At 46.7% G+C, this 17,925-nt stretch overlaps 1 protein-coding gene across 2 annotated transcripts in view; it reads left to right on the forward strand.

The window, feature by feature from the left end:
• Nucleotides 1-233: 233 nt before the first annotated feature.
• The window catches only part of LOC118372349 (zinc finger and BTB domain-containing protein 46), a 98,839-nt gene continuing 81,147 nt past the window's right edge, over nt 234-17,925 (forward strand). Inside the window, exons 1-2 of one of the 2 annotated variants that reach the window (XM_052463970.1) lie at nt 234-819; nt 1,304-2,090. In XM_052463970.1, the coding sequence (XP_052319930.1) occupies nt 631-819; nt 1,304-2,090 (976 nt within the window). In that variant the 5' untranslated portion in view covers nt 234-630. The remainder of the gene's footprint in view (nt 820-1,303; nt 2,091-17,925) is intronic. The other variant, XM_035758203.2, reaches the window with a different exon arrangement.

Raw genomic sequence — 17,925 nt, forward strand, 5'->3', positions numbered from 1 at the left:
AGAGAGAGGAGCAAGGACCTGTTCTCCTCATAAAGAGAGAGAGAGAAGCAAGGACCTGTTCTCCCCATAGAGAGAGGAGCAAGGACTTGTGAACTCTCTCTCACACACACACACACACACACACACACACACACACACACACACACACACACACACACACACACACACACACACACACACACACACACACACACACACACACACACACACACACACACACACACACACACACACACACACACACACACACACACACACACACACAGTGTCTCTCGTCTCCAGGGTGAACCACAGTTCTCCAGGCTGTACAACAGCTTGGTTTGTCAGTAGCTGATTGGGCCATGTTGGGGTATTTTGCATTGCTTTGAATCAGGGATTCCGAGGCAATGTTTGCATTTTTTATGCTTTGTGGTAATTAGTCATTAGGAATTGTATAGCTCATCTCATACTCCCAAGCTCTGTCAATGTTTTACTGTAACTGGCAAACTGTATTGGATGGTGGACTGGTTTGTTATAACCTACCTACCACCGTCCCAGTCTCCCTTCCTCCCAGTCAGCTAACCAAATGAAACTGTAAACTCTCTCTCCCTCAGACCGTATCCAGGAGAGGCTAACAGGTCAGCTAACCCAATGAACAGCAACAGGAAGGAGGACATGGAGATCTCGTCCCACTACCGGCAGCTCCTGCGGGAGCTCAGCGAGCAGCGGCAGCATGGCATCCTGTGTGACGCCTGTGTCATCGTGGAGGGGAAGATCTTCAAGGCCCACAAGAACGTCCTCCTGGGCTCCTCGCGTTACTTCAAGACCCTCTACTGCCAGGTGGGTGTGGGAGATCTGTGGAGATGTTTATGTACGTTGGTGGTGGAGGACTGGAAGTTGGCCTTAATCCCAGATCACAGTTAAGTGCTGCTGTCCCCTTCGCCTGCTCTATATGGGGTTGATTGATTGATTGGTTGCTTGAATGACGGATTACCCTCATACTATGTTAAGCATATTGAGTTTGTGAGAAGGCACCCCAATGGTGGAACAAGCTTCCCCCTAACGTCGGGACATTCTTCAACCTTACCTCTTTAAAGAGTATCTTAATTTAAGTAGACCTCACGGCACTTGTCTTTTCCTACTAACATTTCGCTACTTTATTGAGGGAAAATCTACTTACTGCAACTGTGATATGTGGTTGTCTCACCTAGCTACTGTAAGATGAATGCTCTGGATAAGAGTGTCTGCTAAATTACTAACATGTAAATGTGAAGGGCTAAACAGTAACGACAGGTCACCAAACATACTATTATTCATCATTCAGGTGAAGAAAGGGGCGGAGCCACATCACCAGACGACTGTCACTCACCTGGACATCGTCACGGCGACGGGCTTCAAGGCCATCCTGGACTTCATGTACTCGGCCCACCTGGCGCTGACCAGTAAAAACGTCATTGAGGTGATGTCAGCCGCCAGCTACCTGCAGATGACCGACATCGTCCAGGCCTGTCACGGCTTCATCAGGGCCGCGCTGGACATCAGTCTCCGCTCTGAACTGGCCGACGTCGAGATGGGCGCTGCGGCGGGCGCTGGGATAGGGGGAGGAGGGGTGGCGTCAGAAGCCTTGGTGTCTATCATATCAGGACGAAGCTCCTCGCCCTGGCTGGGGAGGCATACCAGCCCGGCCAACTCCTCTGGGGACTCTGCCATTGCCAGCTGCCATGAGGGTAGTGGCAGTACCTACGGGAAAGAGGACCAGGAACCACCCAAGAGCCACGAGAGCCAAGAGGACGGTGGTCACGACTCCCAGCCCGCCTGGCCACACAGCTACCGCCCCATCACTGTCAAAGAGGAACAAGTCTCACCCTCCTCTGTTTCTCACCCCCGGGATGGACCCAATATGGGCGCAGGGACACAGGGGGATCAGGGGGGAGGAGGAGAAGGGCCGTGGCAGCCCTCTGGGTCTGGGCGGAGGAAGAACCGGAAGAACAAGGACACGGTCAGACACATTACCCAGCAGGCCGAGGGGGACAGAGACAGCAGGGCGGGGTCGCCGCTGCCCTCCATGATGGGTGTGACGGGGTGGAGCTACAATGGAAAAGACATCCCAGGTAGGACACTCTTACCCTGGGTACATGGGAGGGTTACAGAGAGAGAGTGATGGAGCTGGTGGTCCCAGGTAGCTGAGCTTCATCCTCGGTACAGGGGAAGGGAGGGCAGCTTGTGCTATATGCTTTGGTTGTATCTACTTAATTCATATTTGGTAACATGATTATCGTATATCATTTTGAAAGGTAAAGCAAAAGGCACATAGAGTTGAAGTCAGAAGTTTACATACACTTAGGTTGGAGTCATTTAAACTCGTTTTCAACCACTCCACAAATGTCTTGTTAACAAACTATAGTTTTGGCAAGTCGGTTAGGGCATCTACTTTTTGCACGACACAAGTCATTTTTCCAACAATTTTTTACAGACAGATTATTTCACTTATAATTCACTGTATCAGAATTCCAGTGGGTCAGATGTTTACATACACTAAGTTGACTGTGCCTTTAAAAAGCTTGGAAAATTCCAGATAATTATGTAATGGCTTGAGAAGCTTCTGATAGGCTAATCAACATAATTTGAGTCAATTGGAGGTGTACTTGTGGATGTATTTCAAGACCTATCTTCAAACTCCGTGCCTCTTTGCTTGACATCTGTACAAACAATAGTACGCAAGTATAAACACCATGGGACCACGCAGCCGTCATACCGCTCAGGAAGGAGACGCCTTCTGTCTCCTAGAGATTAACATATTTTGGTGTGAAAAGTGCAAATCAATTCCAGAACAACAGCAAAGGACCTTGTAAAGATGCTGGAGGAAACAGGTAAAAAGATATCTATATCCACAGTAAAACGACTCCTATATCGACATAACCTGAGAGGCCGCTCAGCAAGGAAGAAGCCACTGCTCCAAAACCGTCATAATAAAGCCAGACTATGGTTTGCAACTGCACATGGGTACAAAGATCATACTTTTTCGAGAAATGTCCTCTGGTCTGATGAAACAAAAATAGAACTGTTTGTTCATAATGACCATCATTATGTCTGGAGGAAAAAGGGGGAGGCTTGCAAGCCGAAGAACCTCATCCCAACCGTGAAGCACGGGGGTGGCAGCATCGTGTTGTGGGGGTGCTTTACTGCAGGAGGGACTGGTGCACTTCACAAAATACATGAAATCATGAGGGAGGAAAATCATGTGGATATATTGAAGCAACATCTCAAAACATCAGTCAGGAAGTTAAAGCTTGGTCTCAAATGGGTCTTCCAAATGGACAATGACCCCAAGCATACTTCCAAAGTTGTGTCAAAATGGCTTAAGGACAACAAAGTCAAGATATTGGAGTGGCCATCACATAGCCCTGACCTCAATCTTATAGATTTGTGGGCAGAACTTATAAAGTGTGTGCGAGCAAGGAGGCCTACAAACCTGACTCAGTTACACAAGCTCTGTCAGGAGGAATGGGCCCAACTTATTGTGGGAAGCTTGTGGAAGGCTACCCGAAACGTTTCACCCAAGTTAAACAATTTAAATGCAATGCTACCAGTTTTTATTTATTTCACCTATATTTAAATAATGTTTTTTTTCACCTTTATTTAACCAGGTAGGCTAGTTGAGAACAAGTTCTCATTTACAACTGCGACCTGGCCAAGATAAAGCATAGCAGTTTGATACATACAACAACACAGTGTTACACATGGAATAAACAAGCATACAGTCAATAATACAATAGAGAAAAAAATAGAAAAAAATACTAATTGAGTGTATGTAAACTTCTGAGCCACTGGGAATGTGATGAAAGAAATTAAAGCTGAAATAAATCATTCTCTCTACTATTATTCTGACATTTCACATTCTTAGTGGTGATCCTAACTGACCTAAGACAGGGAATTTTTACGAGGATTAAATATCAGGAATGGTGAAAAACTGAGTTTAAATGTATTTGGCTAAGGTGTATGTAAACTTCCGACCTCAACTGTACAAAATGTTAGACAGTACAGATGAATTGCCTTAGAAAACTCTTCCTAGGAACCTCCTGAGCCTTGGACACTTCGATAACTATGGGAGTGTTTAGATTCCTTTAGAGGGAACATTAAACCATTAGGTGTGTGTCTTTCTCTCCTTTACTTTCTATTGGCTGACGTCAGTAGGTACAAGATGTGTGTGTGTGAGTGTCTGACACAGGCTGGCTTCGATAGTTACGAGGTGTGTGTGTGTGGATAGGTAGATCATTAAAAGTGAGGGGAAGCTAATCATGGGTGCATTAAGGGAGTTGGCTGTGAAATGGGCACAAGCGTGGTAGCAGCTAAAGAAAACAGGGTAATTGAATTGACCTGGGTCAGCGCATGGATTATCAGCGCATCCTCGCCATCCAGACTCTGGGGTTTAGGGAAGGACTTCTCTGAAGAGGGAGGAGGGGGAGAGACCAAGAGGAGAAAGACAGGGCTGTGTGGGAGGAGTAGGGGGGAAGGAGAGGAATGGGTGTCAAGTTAGGAGAGAAGAGGGGGAGGGAAAAGAGAGAGGGCAGAAGAGAGAAAAAAGTATGGGGCAAGGCAGAATCTGAGACGGGGGAGGGAGAGAGGTGAGAGAGAGGCTAGAAGGAGGAGGGAGAGTGGGGAGAGGCAGGGAAGGGATTGAGAGGGAGGGAGGGAGGAGTGAAGGACGGATCCGTATAAGCTTTTTATTAATTTACCTACTTAACTATAAATTGTCTTGAAGTCCGGGACACATAACCACACACACACACACACACCTGCACGCACACACACACACCTGCACGCACACACACACACACACACACACACACACACACACACACACACACACACACACACACACACACACACACCACACACACACACACACACACACACACACACAGACACAGACACACACACACAGACAGACACACACACACATGCATGCCCAGTTTTGTCCAAAGCAGAGTAAGGTTGCAGGGTTGGCATTACCCAGGAAATGTTCCCCCAGCCTTGACTAAAGGTGACAGGAAGTGTCTGTTTGCCGGTAATGTATTTTGGCAGCGTTTGGCACTAGTGCAGCCAAACCCTGGCATTTACCTATCAGTGGTATTTTGCCTTCCATATTTTGTGAAAGGTTTTCGTTAGATCAGGCTGTCAGTAGCTGAATTGCTGTTTTCCCTGGCAGAGCTGGTCTTTGGATGTGTGAGAGTAGTGGTTTAGTTGAAGTCTTGTGTGCAGTAATGGGGTGTTGTCTTTCAGGGGTTGAGAGTATTGGTATTGTGTCGTCTGACCATGGAGTTTTAGCAATATGGGCTGTACAAGAGGAAGGGTTGTGTGTTTGAGGAAGGGGGTTGGGGTTGTACTGGTAGTTTATAGAGGAATGTTGGGATTCAATAATGGCTGGAACGGAGCAAATGGAATGGTATCAAACACACAGAAACATTGTGTTTGATACCATTCCACCTATTCCACTCCAGCCATTCCCACGAGCCCGTCCGCCCCAATTAAGGTGCAACCAAACACCTGTGGTGGGATTAGTAAAAGAGTGTGTGTTTGTGTGTGTGTGGAGACACCATCCAGTCCGGTTGGTTTCTATGACATCCTCTAGTAGTGATAAGAAAGAAAAGGGCACCTCAACTCTGAGAGAAGCTTAATTGCTTCATTCCTTATTGATGGAAAAATACCTAAACACTCTCTCTCTCGTCCTCTCTCACTGTCGCTCTCTTTGTCTGTTTCTCTGTCTCTCTCTCCCCCTCTTTGATAATGCCTCTCCATAGACGCTGGCTCTACTACCCCATATAGACTTAGCTGTTTTAAGATGCCTCCTCTGAGTGGATGTTTTAGTGGAGAAGAGATGCTATCAGAGACTTAGAGATAAGGACTGTCTATGTTTATGATGCTTCCAAACAGTATCTACAGTAGCAATGCCATGGGAATATACTAAGCATGTAAGGATTAGTCAAGAAAACCCAACCCGAGGCAACACACTGACTAGGGTCTGGTTTCAACGATAGAATATTTACATAGTCTTGAAATCCCTAGACAACACAATGAATATAGGGTCTGGTTTCAATTAGGGGATATTTACATAGTCTTGAAAACCCTATGTAAATATCCCATAATTGAAACCAGACCCTAGTCAGTGTGTTGCCTAGGGTTTTCAAGACTATGTAAATATCCCATAATTGAAACCAGACCCTAGTCACTGTGTTGTCTAGGGTTTTCAAGACTATGTAAATATCCCATAATTGAAACCAGACCCTAGTCAGTGTGTTGCCTAGGGTTTTCAAGACTATGTAAATATCCCATAATTGAAACAAGACCCTATAGTCACTGTGTTGTCTAGGGTTTTCAAGACTATGTAAATATCCCATAATTGAAATAGGATAGGATTTGGTTTCCTTAGATTCCCTTCACTTGCAAACATCTGCTGTGGGCTTGATATCATTATCGTGGCCAGTGAGCAGCGAACTGAATTCTCTGTGTGTGTGGGTGCGTGTGTATGTGCGCATCCGAATGTGTGTGTGCGCGTTTGTGTGTGTTTTTGAACCCATTTGTGTGTGTGACGTTTCAAATCACATTTCATTCATTATATGGATTTATTCGGTCTTTGTTGGTTTATATACAGTAGAAATGTAGGATCATTTTGAATAGGGTATGTGGTTGTATACAGTAGACATGTAGGATCATTTTGAATAGGGTATGTGGTTGTATACAGTAGACATGTAGGATCATTTTGAATAGGGTATGTGGTTGTATACAGTAGACATGTAGGATCATTTTGAATAGGGTATGTGGTTGTATACAGTAGACATGTAGGATCATTTTGAATAGGGTATGTGGTTGTATACAGTAGACATGTAGGATCATTTTGAATAGGGTATGTGTTCCATGTTCAACACTTTATTTGAAAATTGTGCTTAATAATAGTATTTGATAGGGACAGTATTTAGAAATACAATATATAAATAAGACATACAAGTATATGTTACAATTCGCTACCAAATAACACTTTAATGCAACTGGATTACTTCATATGACTCAAGCGAGGTACTCATTCTTAGGAACTATTTGATTTCTGTGTTACTTCTCTTCTGTCTCTCTCTTCCTGTTAGCTTTGTTTAGGGGGTAAACATATGCTAAATACAGTTGCTGTTTGGCCTAATAAAAAATAACTGGTGAGTTTTGAGGGTTTTTTCCATTTGTGAAAAACCCACATTGTGACCTTTTGGTTTGGCTAGGGGGATTTTGGAAATTCTTAGGAGATGGACACACACACACTGCTTAGAGCATCTGCTCATGTAGATGTGGGCAGATAAGTGAAACAGGGGTTTCTCTCCAGCCCTAATTTATCGATTACACACAGTTTTTGATGAGGGTGTGAAATCCCACCAATCTATATGAATTTCTCTCACTCTTTCTGCTATCTACTGGGGCTTCACAGTCTACCCAACAGCTACAATCACACCACTGGAGGCTGCTGAGGGGAGGACGGCTCATAAGAATGGCTGGAATGGAGAAAATGGAATGACATCAAACACATGCTTTTCTTGTGTCTGATTCCATTCACTCCATTCCAACCATTATACGCCATTCCAACCATTCACTCCATTCCAACCATTCACTCCATTCCAACCATTATACGCCATTCCAACCATTCACTCCATTCCAACCATTCACGCCATTTCAACCATTCACTCCATTCCAACCATTCACTCCATTCCAACCATTATACAGCATTCCCACCATTCACTCCATTCCAACCATTATACACCATTCCAACCATTCACTCCATTCCAACCATTATACACCATTCCAACCATTCACTCCATTCCAACCATTATACACCATTCCAACCATTCACTCCATATTCCAACCATTATACACCATTCCAACCATTCACTCCATTCCAGACATTATTATGAGCCGTCCTCCCCTCAGCAGCCTCCACTGAACCACACACGCACACACACACACACACACACACACACACACACACACACACACACACACACACACACACACACACACACACACACACACACACACACACACACACACACACACACACACACACACACACACACACACACACACACACACACACTGTAAGGCCCTTACACATACAGTACTGTATAAACAAAGTATTTCTTCAAGATGAGGTCAGACTCTTTATGCTGTTTCTATGAAGATTATATGTTACCCATAGGTCCGCAACACTCTCTTAGACTAGGCCTAGTGTGTTGGTCACCTTATAAACCATGTTAGAAAATGATTTTCACTAAATACAATCCCTATTGTTGTTCGCCAAGTACCAGACAGGCATTCTGCTCTGTGTGTGTTTGGGCCCGCATGACTATTCTACTCTCATCATTCTGACAATTCCCATGGGGCCTTCCACACTCACCTGGAGTAGCCAGGCCTCTTTAAAACTGCCTGCACTTCATCACTTCTTTGTCGACTTTCTCTCTTGTTGGCTTTTTCCTTCCTTCCTTCTCCCCAAGTCTCCACAGTCTAAAGGTGAACGCCTGAAATAATGAATCAGCTCCCCCTTTCACCCCTTTCTGCTCCGTTCTCCAGTTAAGATACTCCCCATAGTATTTGCACTTCATTAAACTTGAAATAGGTTTAATATTTAAAAACCCTGAACAGATTTCAACCCCCTCACCCCTCTCGCACCTCTCTGGTTTTCTATCCCTCCTCTTTTCCCCGTTTAATAATCTACTCTATATATTTCTCTTTCCTCCTTTTAATTCACTGTCTCTCCATTAAAAACCAAAATAGATGTAATTTTTCAAAACGTGGACTTCATTTTTAACCCCTCTCTTCACGACTCACTGATTGACAAGTACTGGGTTATGCCTGGGTGATGTTGAATTGTCTCTCCTTTGTCTCTCTCTTTCTCACTCTCTTTCGTGCCTTCTCTCCCTCTTTCTCTTTTCCTCTCTTTCTTTCCCCCTCAATCTCTCCTCTCTTCACCAAGCTCCCCCATATTTGGCAGCCTATCCACCCTGTTGACGTGTTGTGCCCCTGTCACCCCACCTCCCCCATTCACTCCCTCCCCACTTCCCCCTGTCCCTCCGTTTTGGGGCTGAATGGTTATTTGTTCTGTTGGTAGTCGTGACGGAAGACTGTTACACAGTTTTTTTCCCCCTCCTCTCTCTTCTGTTTCTCCCCCTCCTCCTCTCTTCTGCCTCCTGTCTCTCTCTTTCAGTAGCCCACTGTTCTATTATCTCCATGGTAACTACCACTTCTCAACGCCTACCCTCCATCTTTGTCGTATGACCTCACATCCTGTTGGACATTATGGACAGTACACCAGCTGAAACCCCTACGCCTACACCACAAACACACACATGTATGCACACTAGCCTATCTTTCACCCTTTCATCTATTGCATCATCTGGTCCCCCCTGTCTTCCCTTTCCCTCACCTTCTCTCTGTGTGTTCCACACCTGGTGTATTTATAAACCCTCTGGCTCCACAGAACCCTGGTGTACAGGAAGCCACCTCCTCTCTGTGTGTTCCACACCTGGTGTATTTATAAACCCCCTGGCTCCACAGAACCCTGGTGTACAGGAAGCCACCTCCTCTCTGTGTGTTCCACACCTGGTGTATTTATAAACCCCCTGGCTCCACAGAACCCTGGTGTACAGGAAGCCACCTCCTCTCTGTGTGTTCCACACCTGGTGTATTTATAAACCCCCTGGCTCCACAGAACCCTGGTGTACAGGAAGCCACCTCCTCTCTGTGTGTTCCACACCTGGTGTATTTATAAACCCTCTGGCTCCACAGAACCCTGGTGTACAGGAAGCCACCTCCTCTCTGTGTGTTCCACACCTGGTGTATTTATAAACCCTCTGGCTCCACAGAACCCTGGTGTACAGGAAGCCACCTCCTCTCTGTGTGTTCCACACCTGGTGTATTTATAAACCCCCTGGCTCAACAGAACCCTGGTGTACAGGAAGCCACCCTCTCTGTGTGTTCCACACCTGGTGTATTTATAAACCCTCTGGCTCCACAGAACCCTGGTGTACAGGAAGCCACCTCCCTCTGTGTGTTCCACACCTGGTGTATTTATAAACCCCCTGGCTCCACAGAACCCTGGCCACCTCCTCTCTGTGTGTTCCACACCTGGTGTATTTATAAACCCTCTGGCTCCACAGAACCCTGGTGTACAGGAAGCCACCTCCTCTCTGTGTGTTCCATACCTGGTGTATTTATAAACCCTCTGGCTCCACAGAACCCTGGTGTACAGGAAGCCACCTCCTCTCTGTGTGTTCCACACCTGGTGTATTTATAAACCCCCTGGCTCCACAGAACCCTGGTGTACAGGAAGCCACCTCCTCCCCAGGCCTGACCATGTCTTTTCCCAAACGTCCGCACCCCCACCTGTCAACAGACTGCCAATGGAACACAACTAAGAGGGAGGGATGGGAGAAGGAGAGAAAAGGTGAAAGTGGAGAGGAGCGGTGATGAGAGGATTAGTGAAGGGTGGAGGAGAGAGGAGCAACTGAGCTGGGGGGGTTAAAGATTAGCCATCTCACCGTGCACCTGGGCAGGGCCTGTGCTCCCCAGCCTACACACACACACCACTCACACACACACCACACTCACACACCGGATGCACTCATGCACATACATACACACACGCAAGTATGTGCGCTCAGCGCACATTGATCGTTCAGATCTAAAGTTACCCAGAAGGCACCCTGACAGGATGTCCTGTTGGCGCAGGGGCTGCTGTGGTTGAACATTCACAGTATCTCAAACATACACACACACACACACACACACACACACACACACACACACACACACACACACACACACACACACACACACACACACACACACACACACACACACACACACACACACACACACACACACACACACACACAGCAACAGACAACATGCAAATATGCCCACACCTAAAGGCATACTCACACTGTGGATGAACCCTGGACTGTGAGCAACCATGTGTAGTAGTTTAGGGCTTGTGTGGTTGTGTATTGAGATACAGAGGGAAGATTGACTGATATAGTAGAATGGATGTGTTACGAAGAACCAGTTGGGGGAATGGCAGTAGTGTGGAGCAAAGTGGAGGACTGCTGTAGTTTGACAGTGTATAACTAAGACTCCGGTGCTGCTGTCGTGACGGGATGCTCTGTAATGGATAGATCAGTCAGACTGTTGGCCTGTCCAGCTCTCTGGGGTGTAACTCAGACCTCTGACTGGGTGTTATTCACGAGCACACTGGATAGAGAGGGAGGGGAGAGTGGTGGTTTAAATGCCTGAGTGTGTGTGTGTGTAGCAGAACTCGACAGTGAACAAAGTGTGCGTTTGCATGTCTGCATGTGGCTTTTAAGTGTGAGAGAGAGAAGCCCTCAAAAACCAAACCCTGGGGCGTCTTACACTTGCTCTCTCTCTCTTGTTCCTCTTGTTTATTTTAGAGAGGTTTGTTCTATTGACTGGAGTGAACTCTCCCCTTCACACACACTCCTTCACCCGTCTGACCAGTATGAGAAGGGGGAGGAGAGAGGGAGGTGGTGTTTGACCAACGTACGGCCCTAACAGGATGTGGAGGTCTGTTGGCCTGTGGGTGTGTCGTCTGACCAGTATGAGAAGGGGGAGGAGAGAGGGAGGTGGTGTTTGACCAACGTACAGCCCTAACAGGATGTGGAGGTCTGCTGGCTTGTGGGTGTGTCAGATTGGCCAAGTCACAACTTACTCACAACACACGCACACAGTCGTGGGAGGCTTCTTGCTCGAGGACAAAGTCTCCCTTCCTTTGACACGTTCATCCTTCCCTCCCTGTTCCTCCAACCCGTTCCTCCTCCTTCTGTTACCCCTCAACCTTTCCCTCCCTGTTCCTCCAACCCGTTCCTCCTCCTTCTCTTACCCCTCATCCTTCCCTCCCTGTTCCTCCAACCCGTTCCTCCTCCTTCTCTTACCCCTCAACCTTTCCCTCCCTGTTCCTCCCACCCGTTCCTCCTCCTTCTCTTACCCCTCAACCTTTCCCTCCCTGTTCCTCCAACCCGTTCCTCCTCCTTCTCTTACCCCTCAACCTTTCCCTCCCTGTTCCTCCCACCCGTTCCTCCTCCTTCTCTTACCCCTCAACCTTTCCCTCCCTGTTCCTCCAACCCGTTCCTCCTCCTTCTCTTACCCCTCAACCTTTCCCTCCCTGTTCCTCCCACCCGTTCCTCCTCCTTCTCTTACCCCTCAACCTTTCCCTCCCTGTTCCTCCAACCCATTCCTCCTCCTTCTCTTACCCCTCAACCTTTCCCTCCCTGTTCCTCCAACCCGTTCCTCCTCCTCTCTTACCCCTCAACCTTTCCCTCCCTGTTCCTCCAACCCGTTCCTCCTCCTTCTTTTACCCCTCAACCTTTCCCTCCCTGTTCCTCCAACCCGTTCCTCCTCCTTCTGTTACCCCTCAACCTTTCCCTCCCTGTTCCTCCCACCCGTTCCTCCTCCTTCTCTTACCCCTCAACCTTTCCCTCCCTGTTCCTCCCACCCGTTCCTCCTCCTTCTCTTACCCCTCAACCTTTCCCTCCCTGTTCCTCCAACCCGTTCCTCCTCCTTCTCTTACCCCTCAACCTTTCCCTCCCTGTTCCTCCCACCCGTTCCTCCTCCTTCTCTTACCCCTCAACCTTTCCCTCCCTGTTCCTCCCACCCGTTCCTCCTCCTTCTGTTACCCCTCAACCTTTCCCTCCCTGTTCCTTGTTCCTCCTCCTTCTTCTTTACCCCTCAACCTTTTTCCCTCCCTTTTACCCCTCAACCTTTCCCTCCCTGTTCCTCCCACCCGTTCCTCCTCCTTCTTTTACCCCTCAACCTTTCCCTCCCTGTTCCTCCAACCCGTTCCTCCTCCTTCTTTTACCCCTCAACCTTTCCCTCCCTGTTCCTCCAACCCATTCCTCCTCCTTCTGTTACCCCTCAACCTTTCCCTCCCTGTTCCTCCAACCCGTTCCTCCTCCTTCCCTTACCCCTCAACCTTTCCCTCCCTGTTCCTCCAACCCGTTCCTCCGCCTTCTCTTACCCCTCAACCTTTCCCTCCCTGTTCCTCCAACCCGTTCCTCCTCCTTCTCTTACCCCTCAACCTTTCCCTCCCTGTTCCTCCAACCCGTTCCTCCTCCTTCTCTTACCCTCAACCTTTCCCTCCCTGTTCCTCCAACCCGTTCCTCCTCCTTCTCTTACCCCTCAACCTTTCCCTCCCTGTTCCTCCCACCCGTTCCTCCTCCTTCTTTTACCCTCAACCTTTCCCTCCCTGTTCCTCCAACCCGTTCCTCCTCCTTCTCTTACCCCTCAACCTTTCCCTCCCTGTTCCTCCCACCCGTTCCTCCTCCTTCTCTTACCCCTCAACCTTTCCCTCCCTGTTCCTCCCACCCGTTCCTCCTCCTTCTCTTACCCCTCAACCTTTCCCTCCCTGTTCCTCCAACCCGTTCCTCCTCCTTCTCTTACCCCTCAACCTTTCCCTCCCTGTTCCTCCAACCCGTTCCTCCTCCTTCTCTTACCCCTCAACCTTTCCCTCCCTGTTCCTCCAACCCGTTCCTCCTCCTTCTCTTACCCCTCAACCTTTCCCTCCCTGTTCCTCCAACCCGTTTCCTCCTTCTCTTACCCCTCAACCTTTCCCTCCCTGTTCCTCCAACCCGTTCCTCCTCCTTCTCTTACCCCTCAACCTTTCTGTGTCCCTGTTCCTCCCACCTGTTCCTCCTCCTTCTCTTACCCCTCAACCTTTCCCTCCCTGTTCCACCAACCCTGTTCCTCCTCCTTCTCTTACCCCTCAACCTTTCCCTCCCTGTTCCTCCAACCCGTTCCTCCTCCTTCTCTTACCCCTCAACCTTTCCCTCCCTGTTCCTCCAACCCGTTCCTCCTCCTTCTCTTACCCCTCAACCTTTCCCTCCCTGTTCCTCCAACCCGTTCCTCCTCCTTCTCTTACCCCTCAACCTTTCCCTCCCTGTTCCTCCAACCCGTTCCTCCTCCTTCTCTTACCCCTCAACCTTTCCCTCCCTGTTCCTCCAACCCGTTCCTCCTCCTTCTCTTACCCCTCAACCTTTCCGTCCCTGTTCCTCCCACCTGTTCCTCCTCCTTCTCTTACCCCTCAACCTTTGGCCCCTCCCTGTTCCTCCAACCCTGTTTGATGGTTCCTCCTCCTTCTCTTGGACCCCTCAACCTTTCCCTCCCTGTTCCTCCAACCCGTTCCTCCTCCTTCTCTTACCCCTCAACCTTTCCCTCCCTGTTCCTCCCACCCGTTCCTCCTCCTTCTCTTACCCCTCAACCTTTCCCTCCCTGTTCCTCCCACCTGTTCCTGGTCTAATCTCTTACCCCTCAACCTTTCCCTCCCTGTTCCTCCCACCTGTTCCTCCTCCTTCTCTTACCCCTCAACCTTTCCCTCCCTGTTCCTCCAACCCGTTCCTCCTCCTTCTCTTACCCCTCAACCTTTCCCTCCCTGTTCCTCCCACCCGTTCCTCCTCCTTCTCTTACCCCTCAACCTTTCCCTCCCTTGCTCACCCCCTCCCCGTCCTTCCCATCTGACAGCAACCCACTCCCAGAAGAGACAGAAGTTTTAAAAGCACGGAGGACAATGAAAAGGATAACACATTCTGTGTTTTTGTGTTGAATGCTTTCACGTGTGGTGGTTATTGTGCTGTGTGTTGTATGGTGGTGTGTTGAGTGGGTATGTGTATTGTTGTATAGGGCCCTTTGAATATGTGTGTCATTTTATTTGTCCTTCAGAGAGGGCCAAAGGAAGCCCTGGAAGCCACTGTCTGTCCTTCATTTCCATCTGTCCTCTCCTCCATCCCTCTATTTCACACGGTCACTTCTGCTCTCCTTCATATATTGGAGGTGTGTGTGTGTGTGTGTGTGTGTGTGTGTGTGTGTGTGTGTGTGTGTGTGTGTGTGTGTGTGTGTGTGTGTGTGTGTGTGTGTGTGTGTGTGTGTGTGTGTGTGTGTGTGTGTGTGTGTGTGTGTGTGTGTGTGTGTGTGTGTGTGTGTTATATGGACTGCACACGTTCACATGCAAATCCCGAATTTACCCAGTGTTTTTCTTGGTGACAGTTTAAACTCTTTTAATCAATCAACCTCATTCAACCCCCATATCCCTTCTTAACCTGCCTTCCTCCCTTCTCAGCCGTACTAATCTTTCTCCTGCCCTAATGCCCCCTTCATCCCTTTTATCTCTCCTCTCTTCTTACATCTTCCCCTCTTTACCCCTGCTACCCTCACACTGCATGGGCATGCTATGAGGCCTAGTGTACATGCAAACCACAGGCCTACTACACACTAACAATTAGGGTTCATCAGGGGTTATGGTTCCACGTGGAACCATATTGACCCAAAAGGTCAATGGTTCTTTGCGAGTGAGTGAGTGAGAGTGTCATTCCATTTGATCTAATCTATGTAGTTATTACCTGTTGGATGGTCTAATCTGTGTAGTTATTACCTGTTGGATGGTCTAATCTGTTAGTTATTACCTGTTGGATGGTCTAATCTGTGGAGGTATTACCTGTTGGATGGTCTAATCTGTGTAGTTATTACCTGTTGGATGGTCTAATCTGTGTAGTTATTACCTGTTGGATGGTCTAATCTGTTAGTTATTACCTGTTGGATGGTCTAATCTGTGTAGTTATTACCTGTTGGATGGTCTAATCTGTGGAGGTATTACCTGTTGGATGGTCTAATCTGTTAGTTATTACCTGTTGGATGGTCTAATCTGTGTAGTTATTACCTGTTGGATGGTCTAATCTGTGGAGGTATTACCTGTTGGATGGTCTAATCTGTGTAGTTATTACCTGTTGGATGGTCTAATCTGTGTAGTTATTACCTGTTGGATGGTCTAATCTGTGTAGTTATTATCTGTTGGATGGTCTAATCTGTGTAGTTATTACCTGTTGGATGGTCTAATCTGTGTAGTTATTACCTGTTGGATGGTCTAATCTGTGTAGTTATTACCTGTTGGATGGTCTAATCTGTTAGTTATTACCTGTTGGATGGTCTAATCTGTGTAGCCATTACCTGTAGGATGGCCTAATCTGTTAGTTATTATCTGTTGGATGGCCTAATCTGTTAGTTATTATCTGTTGGATGGTCTAATCTATGTAGTTATTACGTGTTGGATGGCCTAATCTGTGTAGTTATTACCTGTAGGATGGCCTAATCTGTTAGTTATTAGCTTTTGGATGGCCTAATATTTTAGTTATTACCTGTTCGATGGTATAATCTGTATAGTTATTACCTGTTGGATGGCCTAATCTGTGTAGCTATGTCCTGTAGGATGGCCTAATCTGTTAGTTATTCGTTTTTGGATGGCCTAATCTGTGTAGTTATTACCTGTTGGATGGTCTAATTTGTGTAGGTATTACCTGTTGGATGGTCTAATCTGTGTAGTTATTACCTGTTGGATGGCCTAATCTGTGTAGCTATGTCCTGTAGGATGGCCTAATCTGTGTAGCTATGTCCTGTAGGATGGCCTAATCTGTTAGTTATTAGTTTTTGGATGGCCTAATCTGTGTAGTTATTACCTGTTGGATGGTCTAATCTGTGTAGTTATTACCTGTTGGATGGTCTAATCTGTGTAGTTATTACCTGTTGGATGGCCTAATCTGTGTAGCTATGTCCTGTAGGATGGCCTAATCTGTGTAGCTATGTCCTGTATGATGGCCTAATCTGTTAGTTATTAGTTTTTGGATGGCCTAATCTGTGTAGTTATTACCTGTTGGATGGTCTAATTTGTGTAGGTATTACCTGTTGGATGGTCTAATCTGTGTAGTTATTACCTGTTGGATGGTCTAATCTGTGTAGCTATTACCTGTAGGATGGCCTAATCTGTTAGTTATTATCTGTTGGGTGGTCTAATCTGTGTAGTTATTACCTGTTGGATGGTCTAATCTGTGTAGTTATTATCTGTTGGATGGTCTAATCTGTGTAGCTATTACCTGTTGGATGGTCTAATCTGTGGAGGTATTACCTGTTGGATGGTCTAATCTGTGTAGTTATTATCTGTTGGATGGTATAATCTGTTAGTTATTACCTGTTGCATGGCCTAATCTGTTAGTTATTATCTGTTGGATGGTCTAATCTGTGTAGCTATTACCTATAGGATGGCCTAATCTGTTAGTTATTATCTGTTGGATGGTCTAATCTGTGTAGTTATTACCTGTTGGATGGTCTAATCTGTGTCACTATGTCCTGTAGGATGGCCTCATCTGTTAGTTATTAGCTTTTGGATGGCCTAATCTGTGAAATTATTTCCTGTTGGATGGCCTAATCTGTTAGTTATTACTTGTTGGATGGCCTAATCTGTGTAGTTATTACCTGTTGGATGGTCTAATCTGTGTAGTTATTACCTGTCGGATGGTCTAATCTGTGTAGTTATTACCTGTTGGGTGTTCTAATCTGTTAGTTATAACCTGTTGGGTGGCCTAATCGGTGTAGTTATTACCTTTTGGATGGCCTAATCTGTGTAATTTTTTCATTTTGGATGGCCTAATATTTTAGTTATTACCTGTTTGATGGTCTATTCTGTTAGTTATTTCCTGTTGGATGGCCTAATCTGTGTAGTTATTACCTGTTGCATGGCCTAATCTGTTAGTTATTACCTGTAGGATGGTCTAATCTGTGTAGTTATTACCTGTTGGATGGTCTAATCTGTTAGTTATTACCTGTTGGATGGTCTAATCTGTGTAGTTATTACCTGTTGGATGGTCTAATCTGTTAGTTATTACCTGTTGCATGGCCTAATCTGTTAGTTATTACCTGTAGGATGGCCTAATCTGTTAGTTATTACTTGTTGGATGGCCTAATCTGTGTAGTTATTACCTGTTGGATGGTCTAATCTGTGTAGTTATTACCTGTCGGATGGTCTAATCTGTGTAGTTATTACCTGTTGGGTGTTCTAATCTGTTAGTTATAACCTGTTGG

The sequence above is a fragment of the Oncorhynchus keta genome, chromosome 15 (assembly GCF_023373465.1).
Source record: "Oncorhynchus keta strain PuntledgeMale-10-30-2019 chromosome 15, Oket_V2, whole genome shotgun sequence".
Taxonomy (NCBI): domain Eukaryota; kingdom Metazoa; phylum Chordata; class Actinopteri; order Salmoniformes; family Salmonidae; genus Oncorhynchus; species Oncorhynchus keta.